General features: G+C 40.1%; 2 protein-coding genes across 4 annotated transcripts; both read left to right on the top strand.

Annotated features, from left to right (window-relative positions):
* The first annotated feature begins 2,996 nt into the window (after positions 1-2,996).
* LOC121996663 (5'-3' exoribonuclease 4-like) lies at positions 2,997-13,232 on the top strand. Of its 3 annotated transcripts, XM_042550702.1 has the most exons (23): positions 2,997-3,292; positions 3,372-3,474; positions 3,555-3,631; positions 3,708-3,896; positions 3,971-4,090; positions 4,178-4,240; positions 4,316-4,447; positions 5,520-5,684; positions 5,862-5,939; positions 6,310-6,387; positions 6,980-7,048; positions 7,153-7,242; positions 7,359-7,454; positions 7,696-7,766; positions 9,255-9,383; positions 9,467-9,543; positions 9,624-9,664; positions 10,615-10,689; positions 10,783-10,940; positions 11,656-11,760; positions 11,850-11,925; positions 12,000-12,082; positions 12,751-13,232. In XM_042550702.1, exons 1-23 carry the CDS (start codon positions 3,089-3,091, stop codon positions 13,052-13,054), a joined length of 2,583 nt encoding a protein of 860 aa, XP_042406636.1. In that variant the 5' UTR covers positions 2,997-3,088; the 3' UTR covers positions 13,055-13,232. The 3 variants fall into 3 exon arrangements, 2 of the variants coding, with proteins under 2 accessions (XP_042406636.1, XP_042406637.1); XR_006116132.1 differs by lacking the exon at positions 12,751-13,232 and having other exon boundaries at positions 11,656-11,772; positions 12,000-12,066; XM_042550703.1 differs by lacking the exons at positions 2,997-3,292; positions 3,372-3,474 and having other exon boundaries at positions 3,715-3,896.
* A 132-nt stretch (positions 13,233-13,364) lies between these two features.
* Positions 13,365-14,704, top strand: LOC121996664 (thaumatin-like protein 1). Its single transcript, XM_042550704.1, has 3 exons — positions 13,365-13,502; positions 13,584-14,265; positions 14,369-14,704. The coding sequence occupies exons 1-3, from the start codon at positions 13,439-13,441 to the stop codon at positions 14,607-14,609; spliced, it is 987 nt and encodes a 328-aa protein (XP_042406638.1). The 5' UTR covers positions 13,365-13,438; the 3' UTR covers positions 14,610-14,704.
* The last annotated feature ends 6,712 nt before the right edge of the window (positions 14,705-21,416 follow it).

The following is a 21,416-nucleotide window of genomic DNA, read 5'->3' on the forward strand; positions in this document are numbered from 1 at the left end:
AAGTTAAAAAATTCTATTAAAAGATTTTGTTATTTTTTTATTTACTATCTAAATATAAGGGAAGATAAATACAAAGTGAAATAAAATTAGGAGATCATGTGTTTATTATTTATTATTATTTTATATATTTTTTAAAAAAATTAAAGCTTCAAAATTAAAATTAAAATTATAGATAAATTTAGGAAATCATTATAAATTTAATGAAGTATTTAAAAAAAAATTAAACTTTTTAATTCATCAATAACTTTTTTTTATAAAACTCTTTAATAAAATAATTAATTTTTTTTCCTCGTCCCGTTTACTCGATTCGATTCAATTTATTTTAGTTTAAATAAAGGAAATTAATTTTTTTTTATTTTAATTTAGAAAAAGCGTAATTTAGAAATTAGACGTGTCTTTTATAAAAATTAAAGTAAGATGTGCCTTTGGAAAGTGGGAAAATACTATAGTCTAAAAAGGTCACCGAGCATTTTAGTTAAAGTATCTGGTTAATTTTACTATTTTATTAAAAAAAATTTTTTTTTACAAATTAATTTTGGGAAGCCTAAAATGTATTTACGTTAATGTCCTTTTTTCTATTTACACTAAAAATAATTTCAAGATTTATTAGTAATTCCACAAGCGAAACAATCAGTGATCTAGAGTTCGATACTCAGCTACAACGTATTATTATGAATTTTTCTCATCATTAATTTCTCTAGTTGTTTTATATAAAAAAAAAATATAGTTCTCTTTAGTCCCATATCTTAGAATTGATAATACTATGATTAAAGAAGCTTCTATAAATATTTTAGGCCGACGATGTTAAAAAACATACTTTTTTTAATTTTTTTTACTAAGACAAGTATAATATTAAATTAAAATAATTTTTTACATAGGAAAATTCATTACAGTAGTTTGTTGCTGGGATTTTCTAGTGTCACTATTGTATGGGTCTTTATTGTATGGATCTGATAAATCTTACCCAAATAATTAATTCTTAGTTTATAAGGGTACACTAGAAAATCCAAACAATTCGGATTTTTAAAGACCCAAATAATTTATATATTATTATATTACACACGCATCCACAATCACACTAGTATTTATTAAAAATCTCTCCCTTTTACTAACTAACTTTGGTGAAGCCTAAAATGTATTTACGTTAATGTCATTTTTTCTATTTACACTAAAAATAATTTCAAAATTTATTAATAATTCCACAAGCGAAACAATCATCTAGAGTTCAGCTATCTTAGAATTGACAACACTATGATCAAAGAAGCTTCTATAAATATTTTAAGCATATTAAAAAATATACTTTTCTTAGTTTTTTTTACTAAGACAAGTATAATATTAAATTAAAATAATTTTTTACATAGGGAAGCCCGTTACAGTAGTTTATCTTACGAATCTTACCCAAATAATTATTTTTAAAGACCCAAATAATTTATATATTATTATATTACGTGTGCACGATCACACTAGTCATTATAATAGTTAAAAGTAAATATAAATGTGGAACCACTACATCAGCGGCCCCCTAGAGCCGGTCCCACGGTTATAGAGGGAGATAAATACAGGTACACATAAAAAAGTTAAAAGTAAATATAAATGTCTCAATAAAATATTGGTGCAATTGTGAATTAAGCACTTAACTAAAGTCTCACCCATCTTTAAATTTAAATATTATAAAATTTATTACAGACATATAATAAAAACAAAAGTGGCGATTTTTTATATGAATGTTTCCATTTTCATACTTACTCTAAATTATTTAAAAGTTAAAATATTTTAATCTATATTAATGGGAAAATTCAAAGTGACAAAGTATTATATTATTATTAAATAAATCATTTTTGGAATTGTTAACCAATTGATGTTGTCCAAAAATCGGGGAGACAGATACTAGAGACGTGACACTCTTACTAATCTCCAGTGGACTTCGCTCCCACTTGCAACATAAGTAGCGTCAGTGCCAAGTCAGGGAAGGAGTCCCCGGCGATGATCCTCCGACGCTCAAGTCAGTCTTCGGCGGAGCAAAAAGAAGCAAAGAGAACTGTAGTGCAACAGTAGAAATTGTGAGAAAAGTATACCTTCGTCGATGCCTGAACCCTCCTTTATATAGGACTCCAGTAGCGTGTGTGCACGCTTCTCAAAGCGGACACACTTTCTCAAACTTTCCCTGAGAAGGCATGTCAGTATAGTGTCACTGACACAGTACCTTAACGAGCCGAGTATATCTCTGAATTGATAATGGAAACTTTCACCGTACGATCCTCTGTCTGACTATGCCGTTTATCAACGGCACTAGCTCCTAAATGGATGTCGAAGGATATTCCACTGTGTTTGTTGCTTGACCGAACGGAATGGCCGCTCGGCTAGAATTATGCTATCCCTGTGCTATCTGTTGCCACGCCGAGCGGGATAGTCGTCCGGCTAAAAGTCCGCTGTCGTGCCGAACGGGAGAACCTCTCGGTCGGAAATCCACTGTCTTGATCTGTCGCCGGGCCGAGCGGGAAGGTCACTCGGCCAGAACTCACTGTTTGTATGCTCGACTGATGTGAAGTATGCTGTTAGGCCGAGCGGGGGAGCCACCCGGCTCGGCTTCTACGCATCCCTTGAGTGTCGGTTTGATTACTCCCTGTGCCCAAGACGATGGATCGATGTTCAACCCCCGATCGACATATAACTCACCCGATCGACCAACAATATTTATTCGTTGATTATCTTGACTCTGACCTCTACATAGCAGTAGGATGGGCTCCGCTTAATCATCGCATCACCAATAATATTTTTGACTGAGTTTATTAATTCAATATGACTTTACATTGTGAAGCAATATTTTATGTTAATATTATAATAAAACATATTTTATTTAATATAATTTGTTTCCGGTTTTTAAGACCTGTTTTTCTAAATAATAATAATAATAATAAACTCTGAGGTCCCATCACCTCGGGTAACAGGTACATTAGCTCCTCCGCCTCCGCTCCTAATTCTTGTATTTCATATGGAAAATAACGTCCTGTTCATCGCCCGCCGCCATTTCTGTTTCTTGAAAGGCTTCCAAAACCCTAAACCCATCGGGGATTGCTCGTCGGTTTAGATGGGAATTCCGGCTTTTTACCGGTGGCTGGTCGACCGTTACCCCCTTTCCGTGGTGCAGGTCTGCGAAGAAACTGCCAAAATGGTCAATGGGGTCCGGATCCCAGTAGACACTACCAGGCCGAACCCTAACGGCGTCGAGTTCGACAACCTCTACCTGGATATGAACGGCATCGTCCACCCTTGCTTCCATCCGGAAGACCGGGTAAATCTCAGTATGGTGTGGGTTTATCGGATTATCGCAAAGTTGTTTCCTTTGCTGATCTGCTTCGTCTATTCTTTAGCCTGCTCCCAAGTCGTATGATGAAGTCTACAAAGCTATTTTTGCTTACATTGATCACATTTTCTCCATGATTCGTCCCCGGAAGCTCCTGTACATGGCAGTTGGTGAGTTAAGATCGTGAAAGATCAAATTTTGAAGTGAATTAATGTTTCGTTGTTAACTGTTAATTTGCTGGATTTTATAGATGGAGTGGCACCCAGAGCAAAGATGAACCAGCAACGGGCGAGGAGGTTTAGGGCTGCTAAAGATGCTGCAGATGCGGTTGGATTCTTATGAAATTTGAATTTTTAAGCTCTCAAGTGCATACATTGGTTCTTATTGGGAATAAAATCCCCAGGAAGCAGAAGCAGAGAAGCTGAAGGATGAGTTTGAATCACATCTTGAGAAATTTTGTCATCAACAAACGAGCAAAATGGATTCTAATGTCATCACGCCTGGAACTTTGTTCATGGATTGTTTGTCATCTGCTCTTCGGTACTATATTTGTTTGAGATTGAACAAGGATCCTGGATGGCGGAGTGTTAAGGTATAACTCAAGTCAATTCTACTAACTGTGTATGTTTGTGCAACATACCTATTTAATATCAGTGTGTTCCATAGGTCATTCTTTCTGATGCTAGTGTGCCGGGTGAGGGTGAACACAAAATAGCAGCATATATTCGCTCCCAGAGAAATCTTCCTGGTTTTGATCCAAACACAAGACATTGTTTGTATGGTTTGGTAAGCCATCTCCTATATTCCTTCAGTCAATTTGTTCTTACTGTTTCACTACTATATTTATTAGCTTAAAAATGTTGTTTGTTTCAGGATGCTGACTTGATAATGCTTGCTCTAGCAACACACGAGATACATTTTTCTATTTTAAGAGAGGTTTGTTCTTGCAAACATTACATGTTCTACACCTGATTTTGGTTCCAAATTTTGTTGATTTAGTTGATTATGTAGGATGTACGTGTTGCAAAATTTGATCAAAGAAATTCAAAATCTGTTTACAAAAAGAAGTGTTCAAATAAAGGAGAAGAAGGAAAAGAGTCCAATCATGACATTGGTTATGAAGATTCAAGAAAGAAGTTCCAGGTTTGTGCTTGACTTACTCCAACCTCTATACCTGCCATTAGACTTGTACTTTCATTGAAAAATAGCTTCATCTTTATTCTTGATCATTTTTTTTGGAAATATAACCTACAAGTTTATATTAGTTGAAAATTTTGATAACATCACGTTCAAAATCTTTCTACTTAGTTTTAATTCTTTAAAACATATCTGTAGCCTAATCTGGAAGCATGGGGAATGTTAAGTTGAACTGTAAACAAATATTCATGACACTTTCCTTAGGCAAGAATTTAGCTGTGAAGGCTAACAAGATGTTTTTCCTGCAACTAAAATAAGTGAGTGATTTGTATAAAGTGCTATTCGAGTATAGATAAAGATGTTATAACCTATAACTAATGTTGAATTGTTTCTCAAAAATATCTTTACTTTGACCTATATTGTGATCTTCACAACTGAATTGTTGCATGAAAAAAGTGACACCTTACAGCTAGTTATTATGGTCATATTGAGCTAATAAATAAGGAGGTAGAGGACACGTGCAGAGGATAAGATTCAAAGTGGTCATTTTGAGTCCAAATGGTCAACAATAACCAATGCTTTTTTGGGTGGCCTTTTATCTCCTGTAACTCTAGTCAGCTAAACCTGTGCAATATGATATGGAGGTTGATATGGATATTCACCTAGTTGTACCTACACTTGGTGTCGCTTAGCATGGTTTGTCTTTGTTTTTGTCCTTTTGTTGAATCATGCTAGGAACCACTTCAGAGGATTCTTCTGGTACTTTAAGTGAATACTATGTTAGTGCAATTGTTCAAAAATATTCAGCATGGAATGTGATGTCCATATTGTCACAAGAAAAAAAAAGTACATCGACATTTTGAACTTTCCATTGAAGGCTTTTAATATTACAAACTAAAAATTCTAGGAGATCCTATTAATGCAAAAAATGAATGAAGTTGACAATAGAAGCCCTCCATCTCCACACATCTTCCCTCACACTTTAGTTCATATCGGAATTTCTGTTTGATTTTGTTTATAGCCTTCATTCCAGTTATTATATCTATGAAATATATCTAAAATTTGTAATTTCGTGCAGTTTCTCAATATATGGATTTTAAGAGACTATTTGCAGCACGAATTGAAAGTATTTGGTGCAAATATGAAGATTGACTTGGAGCGTTTGATTGATGATTTCGTTTTCATTTGTTTGTTTGTTGGAAATGACTTTCTTCCCCATGTTCCTTCTCTCGAAATTTCAGAGGTTTGATATTCTTATGTCTTTCTTATTCTTTAGTGAATTTATAGATCAATTTTTTTTTGATATAATGTTGGTGAATACAGTACTACAATAGTTTATTATTGATTTCATAATAGTTGTAATTGTTTGATTCATCTTGTTGACAAGTTGATACCTTCAATCTCTTTAATAATCATACAGGGAGCAATTGATCTTCTTATGATGGTCTATAAAAAGGAATTTGCTGCAATGGGTGGCTATTTAACAAATTCTTTTGAGGTTTGCTAGATCGCTTTAATTGTTTATTTCCTTTAATTTTCATTTTAGAATAGTATTCACAACATCAACCGCGTAGAACAATTTAGGGATTACTTATTACTGTCTAACCGGCTCTTTTGGAGTTTCACTAGATAAATTTAATTCGATGCCTTTTTTTCATTTTCAACTATTACTTTGCAACCTCTACTATTTAGATAGAGATTTTTTTTATTTATAGGTAAAAGGCAATATTTTTGAGATCTATGATTAATTTAACTGCATATGTATTGTAAAAATAATATCATCATTATCTCATTTCTAATATGAACTTGTCGTTCAAATTGGTGTAATGTGTGGCAACAGCAAATACTTGAATTCCTTATTTTTGTAGGTGAATCTAGAGCGAGTTGAACACTTTCTTCAAGTTGTTGGATCTCATGAAAGCGCCATCTTTCGAAAGCGGGTCCAGGTGTCTTACTGTTTCTATAACCCTGAAATTTTAGCTTCAATCATAAACGGAATTGTTTTCCTTGCATTTTTTTTGGAAAAGTCTATCCCTGCACTTCCATTAGTTTACCCTAGATGTTAATATGCACCTTGGTAAAAGTGATGAATGCGTGTCATACTGTTTGTAAGGAATAATTCTTAGAAATTTCGCAATTATGTTTCTTGTTTAGTTATGGATTATTTGACAGAGTGCACACATCTGTAGAAAAATCAAATGACTTGGATTAATTGTATATGAATGATAGATGTGGTTAATATAAACTTGGATGTAGTTGATATTTCTTCCAGATACTATTAAAGCATATCAAAGTTGAGAATACATGATCGGATAAGACTTAAATGCAACATGACTAAGGGCAGACTTAGCTACGTGTGATACTAAATTGCAATTAACAGATAGAGGGATATAAATTAGGTCCTAATAGCATGCTATCAAATTTAGGCTATTCAGCCTTTCACCACAGCCTAGTTTGTAATCTTAGTTTCTTGAATAAATAACTAATTATGTTTCTTGACTAAACAACTAATTATGTCTTACAAATTGCAATCTACAGTTACAGAAAGAAAGAAATAGTCATTCCAAGGGTCCTAATTCCATGGCAATTGAGCCACAAGTAGAATGTGTAAGTTAATGTTCTTACAATCTTGTTGTCCTCACTATCCATTTTCAATAGCTTTTATCATAAGTTTTCGGGAACAACTTTATAAATACGAATTTATGATGTAGGCATGGATGGAGAGCTTTGAGAGGTCTTCAAATTCATTTGGCAGAAATATATCAGATAGAATATCATGTGCCACTGCAGAACATTTTCAGGTTATTTTATTGTTCTCTTTATGCTTTTTCTGCAAGTTGGTGCTAATTACATCAAACGATACTGAATATGTTTATGCAACTCATTCCTTATTGCTCTTTTGGTCTTTGAAGGACAGGTAGGGCAGGGAGAAGAAGATTGGAAGGAAAAGTACTACTCAGAGAAGTTTGAAGTCAACTCTAAAGATGAATGCCAAAGAGTGAAGCAAAATACAGTGAGCAATTTATATTGCTGATTTATTTGAGTTGATCCTCATGCAGTAATTCTTCATTTATATTGTATTCAGTTTATAATTCGTATCCTATTTAATCTTATGATCATGAGATTTTGGTCCTTTAACATTTGACATTTACTCCAGAATTCAGTGATTATTTTTATTTATCAGGTTTGGTTATAATAAATAAATTTTTTACTTGGAGCCCAACTATTCATATAACAATGTGTATTGGCTGCAGGTAAAACACTATGTGGAAGGTATCTGCTGGGTCATGCACTATTATTATCAAGGTGTCTGTTCATGGCAATGGTTTGTGTTGAGAATTTTTTATTGTCTGTTTTTAGTTTTTCTTTATTTTTCAGGAATGTAATAATGATTATTAATTTATTTTCAGTCAACTCAACTTGATTAAAAATGTAACTAGCAGACAAGTTCATTTATTTACTATCTCCCATTTGCATTATTCAACAGATCTACTGATTTCTTTGATTCACAGAAATGTTACTTGATTGTTTTACTTATTTTAATTTAATCTTACTTGAGGTTTTGTGCCATAAAAGGATTTGGTTTTTATATTTTGCAGTATCACACTTTCTCTTACAATAGGAAAATGGATAAAATTAAATTGTTGTGTATGTGCTCATTAGAACATCTCATCCTTCCATTTGGAATGTGTGCATGGGCTGAGATGAAGCTTTGGATGAAACATGTCTCATTATGATTAATGAGTGCCCATAGTAAGCATGTTGAGGCCACTTGAAGGCAGCTGTGGCTTGAGGGTGTAAATTCCTCACAAAGGATGTCTAGAGCTTGTGATGTCAACTACGTAGGGGTTTTAAATTGGCTCCCACAATAACTCATCAATTAAAGTTGGGTTTGATTACCTGTTTATACTAGTTCGAGTGGGTGCAGATTTTATCTATTCATTCATGTGGATATTACTAATCATGTTTCCTTGGATAGAGTTCAATTGTGAGGGATAAGATTTCTGTAGCTGATCTCAAATATTTTTGACAAACATGGCTTCATGATGATGTTAAGCTTCGTTTGCGGCCCTATCTATTTCATTTACAATTTTTAATAAGAAAATTGTGATACATGAATAGTAGATGTGTTGATGTATTACTAAGGTTGTCTGGATCATATTAGAGCTCTCAGATTGTGCTGTACCAAGCACCAACTGAGCCACTTGCCCATGGAAGCAGATACATTCATGTAACATGTAGAAATATATACATGCAACATGTAGAAATATATACATGCGTACTTGGATGCATACATGCATACATGATACATGCACATGCCTAATACAGGTTTATGCTTCTGTTGGTACCAATCAAACTAGCTCAGTAGATTCTTCAGTGTGCTGTTGCACCATTATGGTACAGTTTAGGTTCTGATCAATTTCTGTATAGGCTTTTGTTCCAAATGAATAATAGGTATATTTATAATACACCTTTGGCCTCAAGAGCCTCATGCTCTAACTAAAGTGTTGTTTCTACTAGTGCCCTTTGCAAAGGTCTTGATCAAATGCAGCTATAAATTTAACATGACTAGAAATTCTATGCACAATGCCGCCACCAATTAGCTTAATTATCTAATAGCTAGTTAACTTAAGTTATAAATTAGACTCAACTGAAGTTATAAATTGGACTCATTTGAAGTTTATAGTTAAATTCAGTCATTCTCAGTTTATTCTTTTATTTTGTTTTCTTTACGCTCTTGGGTTCTAACTTCTAAGACTAGGTGCTTCTCCTCCAGTCTGATTTTGTCTTGTAAAAGAATTTCATTTTTCAGGTTTTATCCACATCACTATGCTCCATTCGCATCTGATTTTGTTGGTTTGAAGAACTTAGAGATCCAGTTTAAAATTGGTGTTCCGTTCAAGCCATTTGATCAGCTCATGGGTGTACTACCTGCTGCAAGGTTATTGCTGATTTGAATTGGGAATTTGATACTTTCTATTCTGCATCTTATCCTATTTCATGGCTCATGTTATGCATGTTTAGTGCACACGCACTGCCTTCATCTTACAAGGATTTGATGATCAATCCGTCTTCTTCAATAATTGATTTTTATCCAGCAGGTTTGCTTTCAACTGAATGATTCTGTATGTATTTCATTTGAAATATTCATTTGCTGATTTGATATGTTGGGTTTCTGCAGATTTTGAGCTTGATTTGAATGGCAAGCGTTTCTCTTGGCAGGTTTTTTTACATTCCACATCTTTTCGTAATTAGGTTGATGTATTTATTCCATATACAACTGACATTGTATTGTTTGCCTTCCAATTAAAATTCCAAGTAGCCTTTGATTCTATTATCAACTTGCCGGTTTGTTTTACTTGTTTCAGTCATATGCATGCAACTTTAGTCCCCCCAGTATCAGTTGAGGTTTGATCTGTTTTGGCCTGTTCCATAAAAATTCCTCTTGTTTTCAGCCAGTATGGGTCAAGATAGATCGGCATGAGTGGTCATGTTCGTCCATGCCAGTACTTCACCTCTCTCAGTTGATTTGCAGAATGAGACACAGGCATACCTATTGAAATGACATGATATTTAGATCTTGATATAACTTTAACTAAATATTAATAGTCATAATATATTGTTATTATCAACTGAAATTGCCCTTTCATTACTTTTTGTCTTTTCCCAGTTTAATGCTTGAGCAATTTCTGCCTTCTATTTTTTTTTCATGTTCAGTTTAACCTCTAAAGTCTAAAGGAGATGTGGAAATGCTAGTTTCTGAAAAGTATTTTAAAAGTTGTCATTTACAGGATAGTAGGTAGTAAAGGAACATTCTTCACTACATCATTGAGATGTGAGATCTGTGGTGCCTTTCTTTTGTCAAATTTCAGTTTATTTTTCTCAGGGTGGTAAACAATAATTTCTCTTTCCCCTCCCTCTACTCTGTGTCAGTTTATTGGAGGTAAGGAATATAAGAAACAGAAAAAGACACTGATGGCCATTGTTAAAGTTTTCTTCACATAGTCTTAGCAAATAAACTGTTTATATTTATATATATATATATAATAGTTCTATTGTCCTTTTAGCAAGGAAACGTACATGTTTGTGGCAAATATTAGAGTTAGAAACAATTTGCTATATGATTCTTCTATCTAGACTAATTATGCACTCTAATTCATTTACTTATCCAGGCTGTATGTAAACTACCATTTGTTGATGAATCACGACTTCTTGCAGAAATAAAAAGAGTTGAAGACACGCTAACGGTAATATACACTTGTTTGTGTTCTCATGGGTTTTTGTTTCAGTGGTGTTTTTTTGGGTTCTTGCATCCTTCAAGCTGATCCTCAAGTTTCTAGGAGGAGGAAAAGCAAAGAAACAGCTGGACTATGGATGCACTCTTTGTTCATTTCTCGCATCCATTAGCATCAAAGATCCTATCCTTTTATCAGAGGAAGAAGGATAATCCAAAACTGGGAAAGGCCAAACTCAAAAAGAGAATTGATCCTGAAATCAGGTTCTTTGTCAGCAAAGATATCTCACTATATTTTTTTAGCAAAAATGCTAAATTGGTTACGAATGGCTGAATTATCATAAGCATTATACCTCCTGTCAAAGAGGATATCCTATTCCTTTGTCCTGCTTTTCTTATTAGATTAACTAGATCAATTAGGGTGTGGCTTATGTTTTCCAAGTTCTTGTTAGAAATGATAAAATTGCTCATCATTGTAGAACCATAGTACTAATAGCTTGTGCATATTCAATGAAATTATTTTCACCGTATTGAAGTGGAAGGGGAAAAAATGATTTGACAATGTATCCATGTGTAATACAGAGAACGAAAACATGTCATACTTTTTTTTGGCTGTTGGCCTTGGTGACACTTCCTAGTAATATCGTGTCATATCTGACCCTTCTCACATTAGTTGTATATCTCACCAAAGTGTTATTTACATTAGATGACTACAATGTTGAGGGTAGATATAGGTTAAACTGGACTCAGAAGGGGTTTTTCCTGAAATTTGCTTTCATGAACCATTTTTCTCAAGTTCTTTATGCATCTATAATAAGATTTCTGAATAACCTTGAGAATTTGCTATATTCACTATGTTTGATTGATCCTGTTAGAAATTGGAGTTTCTTTTCTGCCAATTTCTTTTATGTTTTTCGTATTTGTTTTTAATGTTAAGATCTCCTTGGAGTAAATATTTTGTATGCTTATTTCTCTGCAGTAATGGGATGAACGGACTCATTTATATTTCAGATAAGACAATGTTTTCTTTTGAGATTTATTCACCTGTCGAGGGCATGGAAGCAATAACTCAAAACAAAACCATGTGAGGAATTAGGTGCATATCTTGCTTATTGCCTGCTTTTGGTCGTGGAGATTTTTTTTTTTAATCCTTGAAATTGTTTTTGCTTGTAGATCCACGTATTTCAAAGCTCCTTCTATCCAAACTCATATTGCCAGACTACCAGATGGCATCACATTACCCAATAAGGTAAAGATGGTCCTGCACTCTTTATATTCTTCGTCTGAGTTTGCTGACTTATGTAATAACTTGTTTAATGGCAGTCCATCAGCAAAAAACATATTCCACCAGTGCCAGGACTGTGGCATGAGACATTGATATCGAAGAGGCAAGCGCATCTCAATAGGTGAGTTTCTACAAAATTTTATACTAGAATCCCCTTCATCAGAGATTTAGTTAAGGCAATTTCCAATATTTACACATGCAATGCTAATCTTGTAATAGTTTTAGTTTATATAAGGATCTCGAATGCCTATTAGAATCAACTCGTGGAACCTTGCAAAATTGTACCGAGTCTGTGACATCGGTTTATAGTGCCAACATACAACAAAATCAAATCGTGACATTTTCTATCAGTGCTGTAGCATGGGGTGTCAACTAGCTCGGTTAATAAGGTCTTCGAAGTTATTACCAAGGTCTTGGTTTGAGACATGCTTTCACCTAAATTTGAGTGTCTAAGGGCTGCCGTATCTATCATTTGAAAAAATTGAAATGCAACACCCTTTTAATACAAAATAAAGACAATGTCATCTTGATCAAACTGTGGCAGTCACTATAAATAAATGTATAACTGAATCGTCGCTCCCGGCACCTGCTATCATCAAACAGTGAGATTTTATCAAACCAAACTATTTTGAGATTGGTGCTACACATCAGTATAGAAGAGTCTCTTTGTTTCGCCAAATCTTCATATAAGTTTTATTTCTCAAGTTTTGTCAAGCCATGTGTTTCTTCCATGTTCTGTAATTCTCCATTCACTATCAATTTTTTCTTGTCATTTGATTGCATCCACAGGCCTATTCCTCATGCAATTGAGGGGCATCTTCTATTGAAATTGGCTCACAAACTCGTAACAAATTACTACGACGAAAAGATGAAGCAAGATTCGGTAAGACTCGACAAGAAAGCATTTGATGATAAATGCAACAAGAAGCCCAAGGAGCTAACAACCACCACCGCCGGGGAGAGCGATGACAACACTATCAGCATTCTCGGGAAGAGAAAATGCAGGAGCCAAGAACATAACCAAAACACTAACAAAAGGAGGCGGCATCACAAAACTAAGGGAACAAATAGACGCAAGCGAAGAAGGAACTAGTTTTATTTTGTTGTACATTTGTTATTGAACCTATAAATTATCTGCTCCATCACAAAACTAAGGTTACATTCTTTATTCTTGCCATCAGGAAACGATGTCGAGCAATTTCATCACTTTGCTCTTTTTTGTTGCACTGAAATTAACTTTAAATGCATCACTTAAATTTGATCAGGCCCAATGATTCCCTATTTGTTTTTTCTAACTGGAGAAAAAGCCAAATCTTTGCTATAAATCGAGCTTTTCGATCCTCTCACTGTTTTTCCGTATTTATGTAGTTGATAATTGATGGGTGGTGCTGCTTCTTCACAATCTCTCCTTCCTTGCTCATCGTCGGTCTCCGGCGACAGAATTGATCGGTTCTTGTTTTAATTCTCCGCAGCGATTATGCTTCGTTTCGCCGTTCTTCTTCTTCTTCTTGTTCTTTTCCTGTGCTGTTGTTTCCATGGAGGTAATGAAGATCTTTGGTTTTGGTGGAAATCTTTTGTTTGTTGGATAATTGAAACAGTTTGCGGTTGGTTTGGTGGCGCAGGGGAGGGCGCGACGTTCACATTTGTGAACAAGTGCGGCGAGACAGTGTGGCCGGGGATTCTCTCCAACGCCGGTAGGCCCCGGCTGCAGACCACGGGCTTCGAGCTGGCCTCCTCCGCGTCTCGCGCCGTCGTGGCCCCCGGCGGCTGGTCCGGCCGGTTCTGGGCCCGCACCGGCTGCTCTGCCGGTGGCAGCTCCGGAGGCTGGAGCTGCGCCACCGGGGACTGCGGCTCCGGCCGCGTGGAGTGCGACGGTGCCGGAGCCGCCCTGCCGACGACGCTAGCGGAGTTCACCCTGGCGTCGGCGGCGGCGGGGCGGGATTTCTACGACGTCAGCCTGGTGGACGGCTACAACCTGCCGGTGCTGGTGGAGGCCAGCGATGGCCAGGGGTGCCCCGCAGCCGGCTGCCTGGTCGACGTGGGCCAGCGCTGCCCGGCGGAGCTGCGGGTGGCGGGGCAAGGCGGCGCGTGCCGCAGTGCCTGCGACGCCTTCGGCAAGCCGGAGTACTGCTGCAGCGGCGCCTTCGCCAGCTCGGCCACCTGCCGGCCGACCGTCTACTCGCAGGTCTTCAAGGCGGCGTGCCCCAATTCCTACAGCTACGCCTTCGACGACCCCACCAGTATCTTCACTTGCTCCGGCGGCGCAGACTACACCATCACCTTCTGCCCTGTTTCCGTTCCAAGGTGCACAAACAATCACCTTTAAAATTGCTTTTTTTCCCCTTCCATTTCGTTCTTGTACGAAAGCATAATCAATCGCCGATCTTTTCCCGATCACCAAAAACAGCGTGAAGTCATCAAGAAATTCTTCTTCCTTGCCGTCATCAACTTTCGCAACAACTAGCAGCGGCAGTAGTTCGACGTCAACGTCAAGGCCGGCGGACGGCATGATGCTCGGCGGCGACGATCCTTGGCTCGCAAATCTGGCCACCGACGACGCAATCCCCTCGGCGAACAGCCTCTCGTTCTTGTGCCACGCATTAATCCTCGCCACAACGGCGTGCGTGGCTCGATTTCTGCTGCTGTAGGCGATCTGATTCAACTGTTCATGTATCACATTAACAGGAGAAATGTATCAGATTCTTTTAAAAAAATTAATCAAAAATCAAAAGGGTCGCCGCTCTTTTTTTTAATAAAAAATAAAAAATAAACGCCCATTTAATAATTTTATCTCAAAAATACTTTTTAAGCGACTTTAGAATTCAAAATTTAGGTGGTATAGAAATTATCCGGTAGCTCTAAAGTAAGGATTAGTTTAAGATTTAGAATTTAAAATTTAAAATCTTTATATTAATATATTAAAATGTTATTTATTAATTTAATTAAAATTATTTAAATTTCATCTAAATTATTTTAAAATAATAATAATAAATATTATATAGCTGCTGAACCCTAAATTCTGTAATATATAAATTCTAAATCTTAAATCCTCAATTCACTGTTAAACACGTTTGTAATAATTACCGGACAGTTTCAGTATACGGTAGAAACTACACCAAATCTAAATCAAAGAGTCTTCTGTAAATAAATAAAAAAATAAATAAACGTCAATTTGATTTATTGTTTTTCAAAAGGAGGCATCATATTGCCCTTTTTGATTTTTGCAAACAAAACAATGGTTCTTCGTCTTTTGGTGGCGTGTCGCAGTCAAAATCGTAAACAACAGGAGCCTTTGCACGCACTGACAAACTTTACACGGTTGCCAACAATCTCTCTGCTAGCGATATTGGACAGTGACGTCTCTAATCACTCAGTAAAAACCTTGAAATACCTATCCAATCACTCAGACACACGACAAGGACAGATTGCATTATATTAAACTGACTGGACCATCTTTTTCATCCACACTGACGGAAGCTTTGGAGGCCATCAAGAGCACATACATCAATTCTGAGAAGTTAAATTACAGAGCCGGCAGATGCTTTTCACGTGCTCACAACTAATTTGGAGCATATGCTCATTGCTGTGTCCAGGAGATGGATGGCCAAGAGAAATCCCAACACATGCAACACTTTTCTGCTTAATTTTATTCTGCTGGTTTCAGTGATTTTAGTGGAAAAAGAATAAGACATGGAGGAGAAGCAGCCAGCCTCCCTCCCTGTGTTGTGAGCTGAATTATTATTATTATTATTATTATTATTATTATTATTATTATTATTATTATTATCCGGAATTTAAGTCGGACGAATCGTCGGATGAGGTGGATGGATATTGATTGAATTGTGACATCCCGGAGAAGGGAGGTGTGCTGAGATGACTTCTATGTTGACAAAGTCATGAGAAGTTTTCTGGTCAACGATACCTGCAGCCAGCGATCGGGTTGCCCCGGTCTCTGATACCCCGAGACTCGAGGCAGATCCAATGAATATATAAACAATAGGCTAATAATATAATAATGAAATAAATGAGGGGCGAGTACGGAAAACGTACCCTGGCCCAAGGGGGCGCCCTCGGATGGGACGATGCTCGAGTTGTCGCGACCCGGAAGGGTAGATGAATGTGCCGGACGAGTAGCTGGATCTAACGACGCGAAGCCGAACGCGGTGGCACAAAACCAGATGCGATATCGACGGGCAAGCCGAGACAAGACATCGACACGTAGGCCAGGATACAAATATCGGCACGCAGACCGGATAATAACAGCGGCACAAAGACCAAAACGAGACACATAAATCAGCTCAGTGCGAAGGTCGAAACACAACATACAGGCCAATTCGGCGTGAAGGCCGGAACACAAAAGAAGTGGAGATAGTCGTATCAGTGATAGCAGGGCCTACAACAACGAGGGCTTAGAGGCTAGATCGGTGTCGAGGACCTTGAAGCTGCACTGGGGTTGTCGTCGGAGCCACGGTGAGTGGCTGGAGTGAAGCGGTGAAGAGGGGACAACGGAGGCCTCGTGGCGGTTAGGGCTGCTCATGGCCGACGGCGTCTGCAGGAGGGAAAAACAATGCTCGCAACAACGTGGAGAAGAGAAAGGGGAGGAGGTTGCGGCTGGAGGTTGCTCTGCGTGATGAGGGCGGCGTCGAGTCCATCCGGTGGCGATGTCACGAGGAGAAGGAAGAAGAGAAGGAGGTCGTCGCTGTGGTCGGCGTTCGAGGGTGACAACGAAGAAGAAGAGAGTCGTGGCCGGCGTCGCGAGGAGGAGGAAGAAGAGAAGGAGGTCGTCGCTGTGGCCGGCGTTCGAGGGTGGCGGCGAAGGAGGTAGCAACGGTGACGACGCGGTGCCCACACGAACCAGAAAAGCCCCCTCCACTCACCTTAAAACCATACACAGTGAAAGGACAAAAATGCCCCTCCTCTTAATTCCCCTTTTGCCCTATATCCATATCTGTATCACAAGACTCCCTTTCAAGTCTAGTCAAAGGAGGCGCAAGTCCGACTCACTAGACTAAGCCCAAAATAGAATCGCTACCGAATGCGGAATCAGATCGCCGAGCTTCACGTCGAACGAGTAGTTGTGGCAATGTCAAGCAAGTGACTCAAATAATATCGAGCGAACAACGAGGAATAGTGCGGAGCGCATGCCGAGCAAGGGATCGATCAGATGTCGAGGGAGACCGAGTGATATCGAGAAGACGCTCGAGCAATACTGAGCAGAGTAATCGGGCGATTATGCAAATGACAAGTAAAAAATAAGTGACGACCGGGAGATGAATGTGGGGCAAAGCGATGAGTGAGATACGAGCAGCGGGGGTATGACAGAGTAACACACGAGACGCGGACGACGAGTGCAAGGTGGAACGGTGAGTGAATCACGAGCTATGAATGTCGACCAAGCTATGAGTGTCGAATAGAACGTCAACCGACCCAGAATTTGATCGAACATCTGAATGGTACCCAAGCGATAGGGTGACTGCCGAGCGGGTCGAAAAACGATGGGCGAGCGGTGTCAAGCACGCGACCAAGAAAATGTCATTTGAGCGACAGTAAATCGTGGCTAGGCAATAGAGAGACTAATGGACGAGCAAAGCCATTAGCGCGCTCGAGAAAGTGTTGACCGAGTGACAGTAAATCACGACGGAGTGACCGAAAAAATGTCGGCCCAGCAATAGGGAGAATGAGGGACGAGCGAAACCGTGAGCGCGATCAAGAAAAATATCGTCCGAGCAACAGTAAATCACGACCGGACAATAGAGAGACTGATGGACAAGCGAAGCCGTGGGTGCGATTGAGAAAGTACCGACCGAGCGACGATAAATCAAGACCGGGCAATCGAATAATGCCGACCTGGCAATCGAAAAATGCTGCGCGGGTCGAAGGATGATGAACGAGTGGGGTCCAGCGCGCGACCAAGAAAATGTCGTCCAGATGATAATAAATCACGACCAAGCAATGGAGAGAATGATGGACGAGTGAAGTCGTGAGCGCGACCGAGAAAGTGACGACCCAGGCAATGGAGAGAATGATGGACGAGCGAAGCCGTGAGCGTGACCTAGAAAGTGACGATCAAGCAACAATAAATCGCGATCGGACAATCGAACAATGACGCCTGGGCAATAGGGAGAAACCCAAGCTGGCGGAATGACAATGAGCGAACAATGACAAGCGCGCGATGGAGAAAAAATGTCAAGCGATAGACCAATCGACATAAAACGAGTAGCCGAGTGGTACCAGTGAATGGTCGAGCAAACGACCAAGCAATAGCGATGAGCGAAACTTGAATGGAGAGTGTCGGGCAGAGCAGCGAGTGAGCGGTGAGCGTCGACCGAGCAACAACGGTGAACGAAATGCTAAGGATGAGTGTCAGTCAGGGCGGCGAGTAAAGTGAGTATGACGAATGCCAGACAGAGCTGCGAGTGAGCGATGAGTTCCGACCGAGCAACAGCGGTCAGGGAAAATGCTAAGGATGAGTGTCGGGCAAAGTGACGAGTAAAGTGAGTATGACAAATGCCAGGCAGAGCTGCAAGTGAGTGATGAGTGCCGACAAAGAGGTCGTTAGGCGTGAGAGCGTGCTCACTTATAACTCGCACTGAGGCGAGAGTCTGGAATCCCGACCGGAAGGTCGTTGGTCGTGAGGACATGCTCACTTATAACTGGCACTAGGACGGGAGTCTGGAAGTGTGAGAGCATGCTCACTTGTAACTCGCACTGGGGGGAGAGTCTGGAGGCGTGAGAGCACGCTCACTTATAACTCATCCTAAGAAAGGTGAGAGTCTAGGACCCGACCTGTCGGTCGTTGTGCGTAAGAGCAGGCTCACTTATAACTCACACTGGGTCGAGAGTCTGGAGGCGTGAGAGCATGCTCACTTATAACTCGTACTGGGGAGAGAGGCTGGGACCCGACCGAGAGGTCGTTGGGTGTGAGAGCAAACTTACTTATAACTCGAAATGAGGTGAGAGTCTGGGACCCGACCGAGAGGTCGTTAGGCGTGAGAGCAAGCTCACTTATAACTCGCACTGAGGCGAGAGTCTGGAACCCGACCAAGAGGTCATTGGTCGTGAGAGAAGGCTCACATATAACTCGCACTGGGGCGAGAGTCTGGAATCCCAACCGAGAGGTCGTTGGGCGTGAGAGCAAGCTCACTTATAACTTGCATTGGGGTGAGAGTCTGGAGGCGTGAGAGCATGCTCACTTATAACTCACCCTAAGAAAGGTGAGAGTCTGGAATTTCGACCGAGAGGTCGTTGGCGATACTTCGGTCCGAGGCCGATGGTGATAATCTGGTTCGAGACCAGTGGTGATACTCCAGTCCGAGACTGGTGGCGATACTCCGGTCCGAGATCGGTGGCGATACTCTGGTCCGAGACCAGTGGCGATACTCCGGTCTGAGACCGGTGGCGATACTCTGGTCCCAGACCAGTAGCAATACTCCGGTCTACGACCAGTGGTGATACTCTGGTCTGAGACCAGTGGTGAAAGCTCGACCCCGAACGGGGGAGATAAGAAAGCTGATAAGCTGGTCCGAGACCAATGAAGACTGCTCGACCCCGAACGAGGGAGATAAGCCATGAATCCCATAGAAGCGAAGCCCGTAACAATATGAGGGAGCAAAGCCTTTATCATACCTGACCGCGGAGTAGTGTCGACTGACTGAGGATCTGTCTCAGTCCCTCAACTCCAAAATACCCGTGAAGTCAAGGAGAGAAATAGTGTCAATCCCATGACTCTCAAATGTCCACAGAGTCAGGGAGAGAATAATCTGAGCACCGACCGTCAAAGAAGTGAAGCCCATAGTCATATAAGGGAGCAAAATTTGTAGCATTAGAAAGAAGAAGAGCACTGTGGGTGGAGGGAGCAGAGCCTGTAGATGTAAAAGGATACAAAACAAGTGAAGAATATAGAGCATATAGTATAATAGAGTGAAGTGCCTATAGCAGTAAAAGGATGCAGAACCCCATAGTGAAGGGTGCAAAGCCTGTAGTAGTAAGAGGATACAGAGTCTCATGGTGAGGGGTGCAGAGCCTGTAGCAGTAAAAGGATGCAGAGCCTCATGGTAAAGGGTATAGAGCCTGTAGCAGTAAGAGGATGCAAAACCTCATGGCAAAGGGTGCAGAACCTGTAGCAGTAAGAGGATGCAGAGCCTCATGGTGAAGGGTACAGAGTCTATAGCAGTAAGAGGATGTAGAGCCTCATGGAAAAGGGTGGAGAGCCTAGAACACACCTGATCGGGGAGCCGAGCCCTTGGTCCCTGATTGGAGAGTAAGGCCCTTAGCCTGTAATCAAAGAGTGAGGCCCCTAGATCCTGATCGGGAAGTTGTAATGTGAGTCAATGATCGGGGATCTGTGTCCCTAGTATATGAGCGGGGAGTTGTGTCCCTAATGTCTGAACGGGGAGCTAGGCTCCTAGTGTCCGATCAAAAATCGAAGGCCCTAATCTTTGATCAAGGAACTAGGATCTTACTCTCTTATCAAGGAGCTATAGCAGCTCTTATAATCGTAAAAAGGAAGCAAAGCATGTAACATACCTGATCGGGGAGTCGTGGCAACCGACTAAGGATTTGTCTCGGTCCCTTGACTCCTGAATACCCGTGGAGTCAGGGAAAAATATAATGGAAAAACTAATATGTCGGTCGGCTGAAGCTCCAACTCAAGATAATATGTTCGTCGGGATCCTCCGGGATGGTGATAATAGTAGAGAACCTCCCGACGTCGTCCATCTTCACGTTCCTAAACAAGTGGAGAAGATTCCCACAAACGACACCAAATTGATTCTGTCTGGAATCTGAGTCAGACGGACCGCCGGGTGGGATGGATGGAATGTTGATTGAATCGCGACATCCCGGAGGGGGGGGGTATGCTGAGATGACTTCTATGTTGACCAAGTCATGAGAAGTTTTATGGTCAATGATACATGCAGTCAGCGACTGGGTCGCCCCGATCTCTGGTACCCCGAGGCTCGAGACAGATCCAACGAATATATAAACAACAAGCTAATAATATAATAATGAAATAAATGAGGGGCGAGTATGGAAAACGTACCCTGACCCAGGGGGCACCTTCGGATGGGACGCTGCTCGAGTTGTCGCGACCCGGAAAGGTAGATGAATGTGTCGGACGAGGACCTGGATCTAACGACGCGGTGGCACAAAACCAGATGCGATCTCGATGCGCAACCCGAGACAAGACATCGATACGTAGGCCGGGATACAAATATCGGCACGTAGGCCGGATAATAACAGCGGCACAAAGACCAAAACGTGACACACAAATCAGCTCAGTGCGAAGATCGAAACACAGCATACAGGCCAATTCGGCGTGAAGGCCGAAACACAATGGAAGTGGAGACAGTCGTATCAGTGATAGCAGGGCCTACGACAACAAGGGCTTAGAGGCTAGATCGGTGTCAAGGGCCTTGAAGCTACACTAGGGTTGTCGCCGGAGCCACAGTGAGTGG

The sequence above is a fragment of the Zingiber officinale genome, chromosome 6A, assembly GCF_018446385.1.
Source record: "Zingiber officinale cultivar Zhangliang chromosome 6A, Zo_v1.1, whole genome shotgun sequence".
Taxonomy (NCBI): Eukaryota; Viridiplantae; Streptophyta; class Magnoliopsida; order Zingiberales; family Zingiberaceae; genus Zingiber; species Zingiber officinale.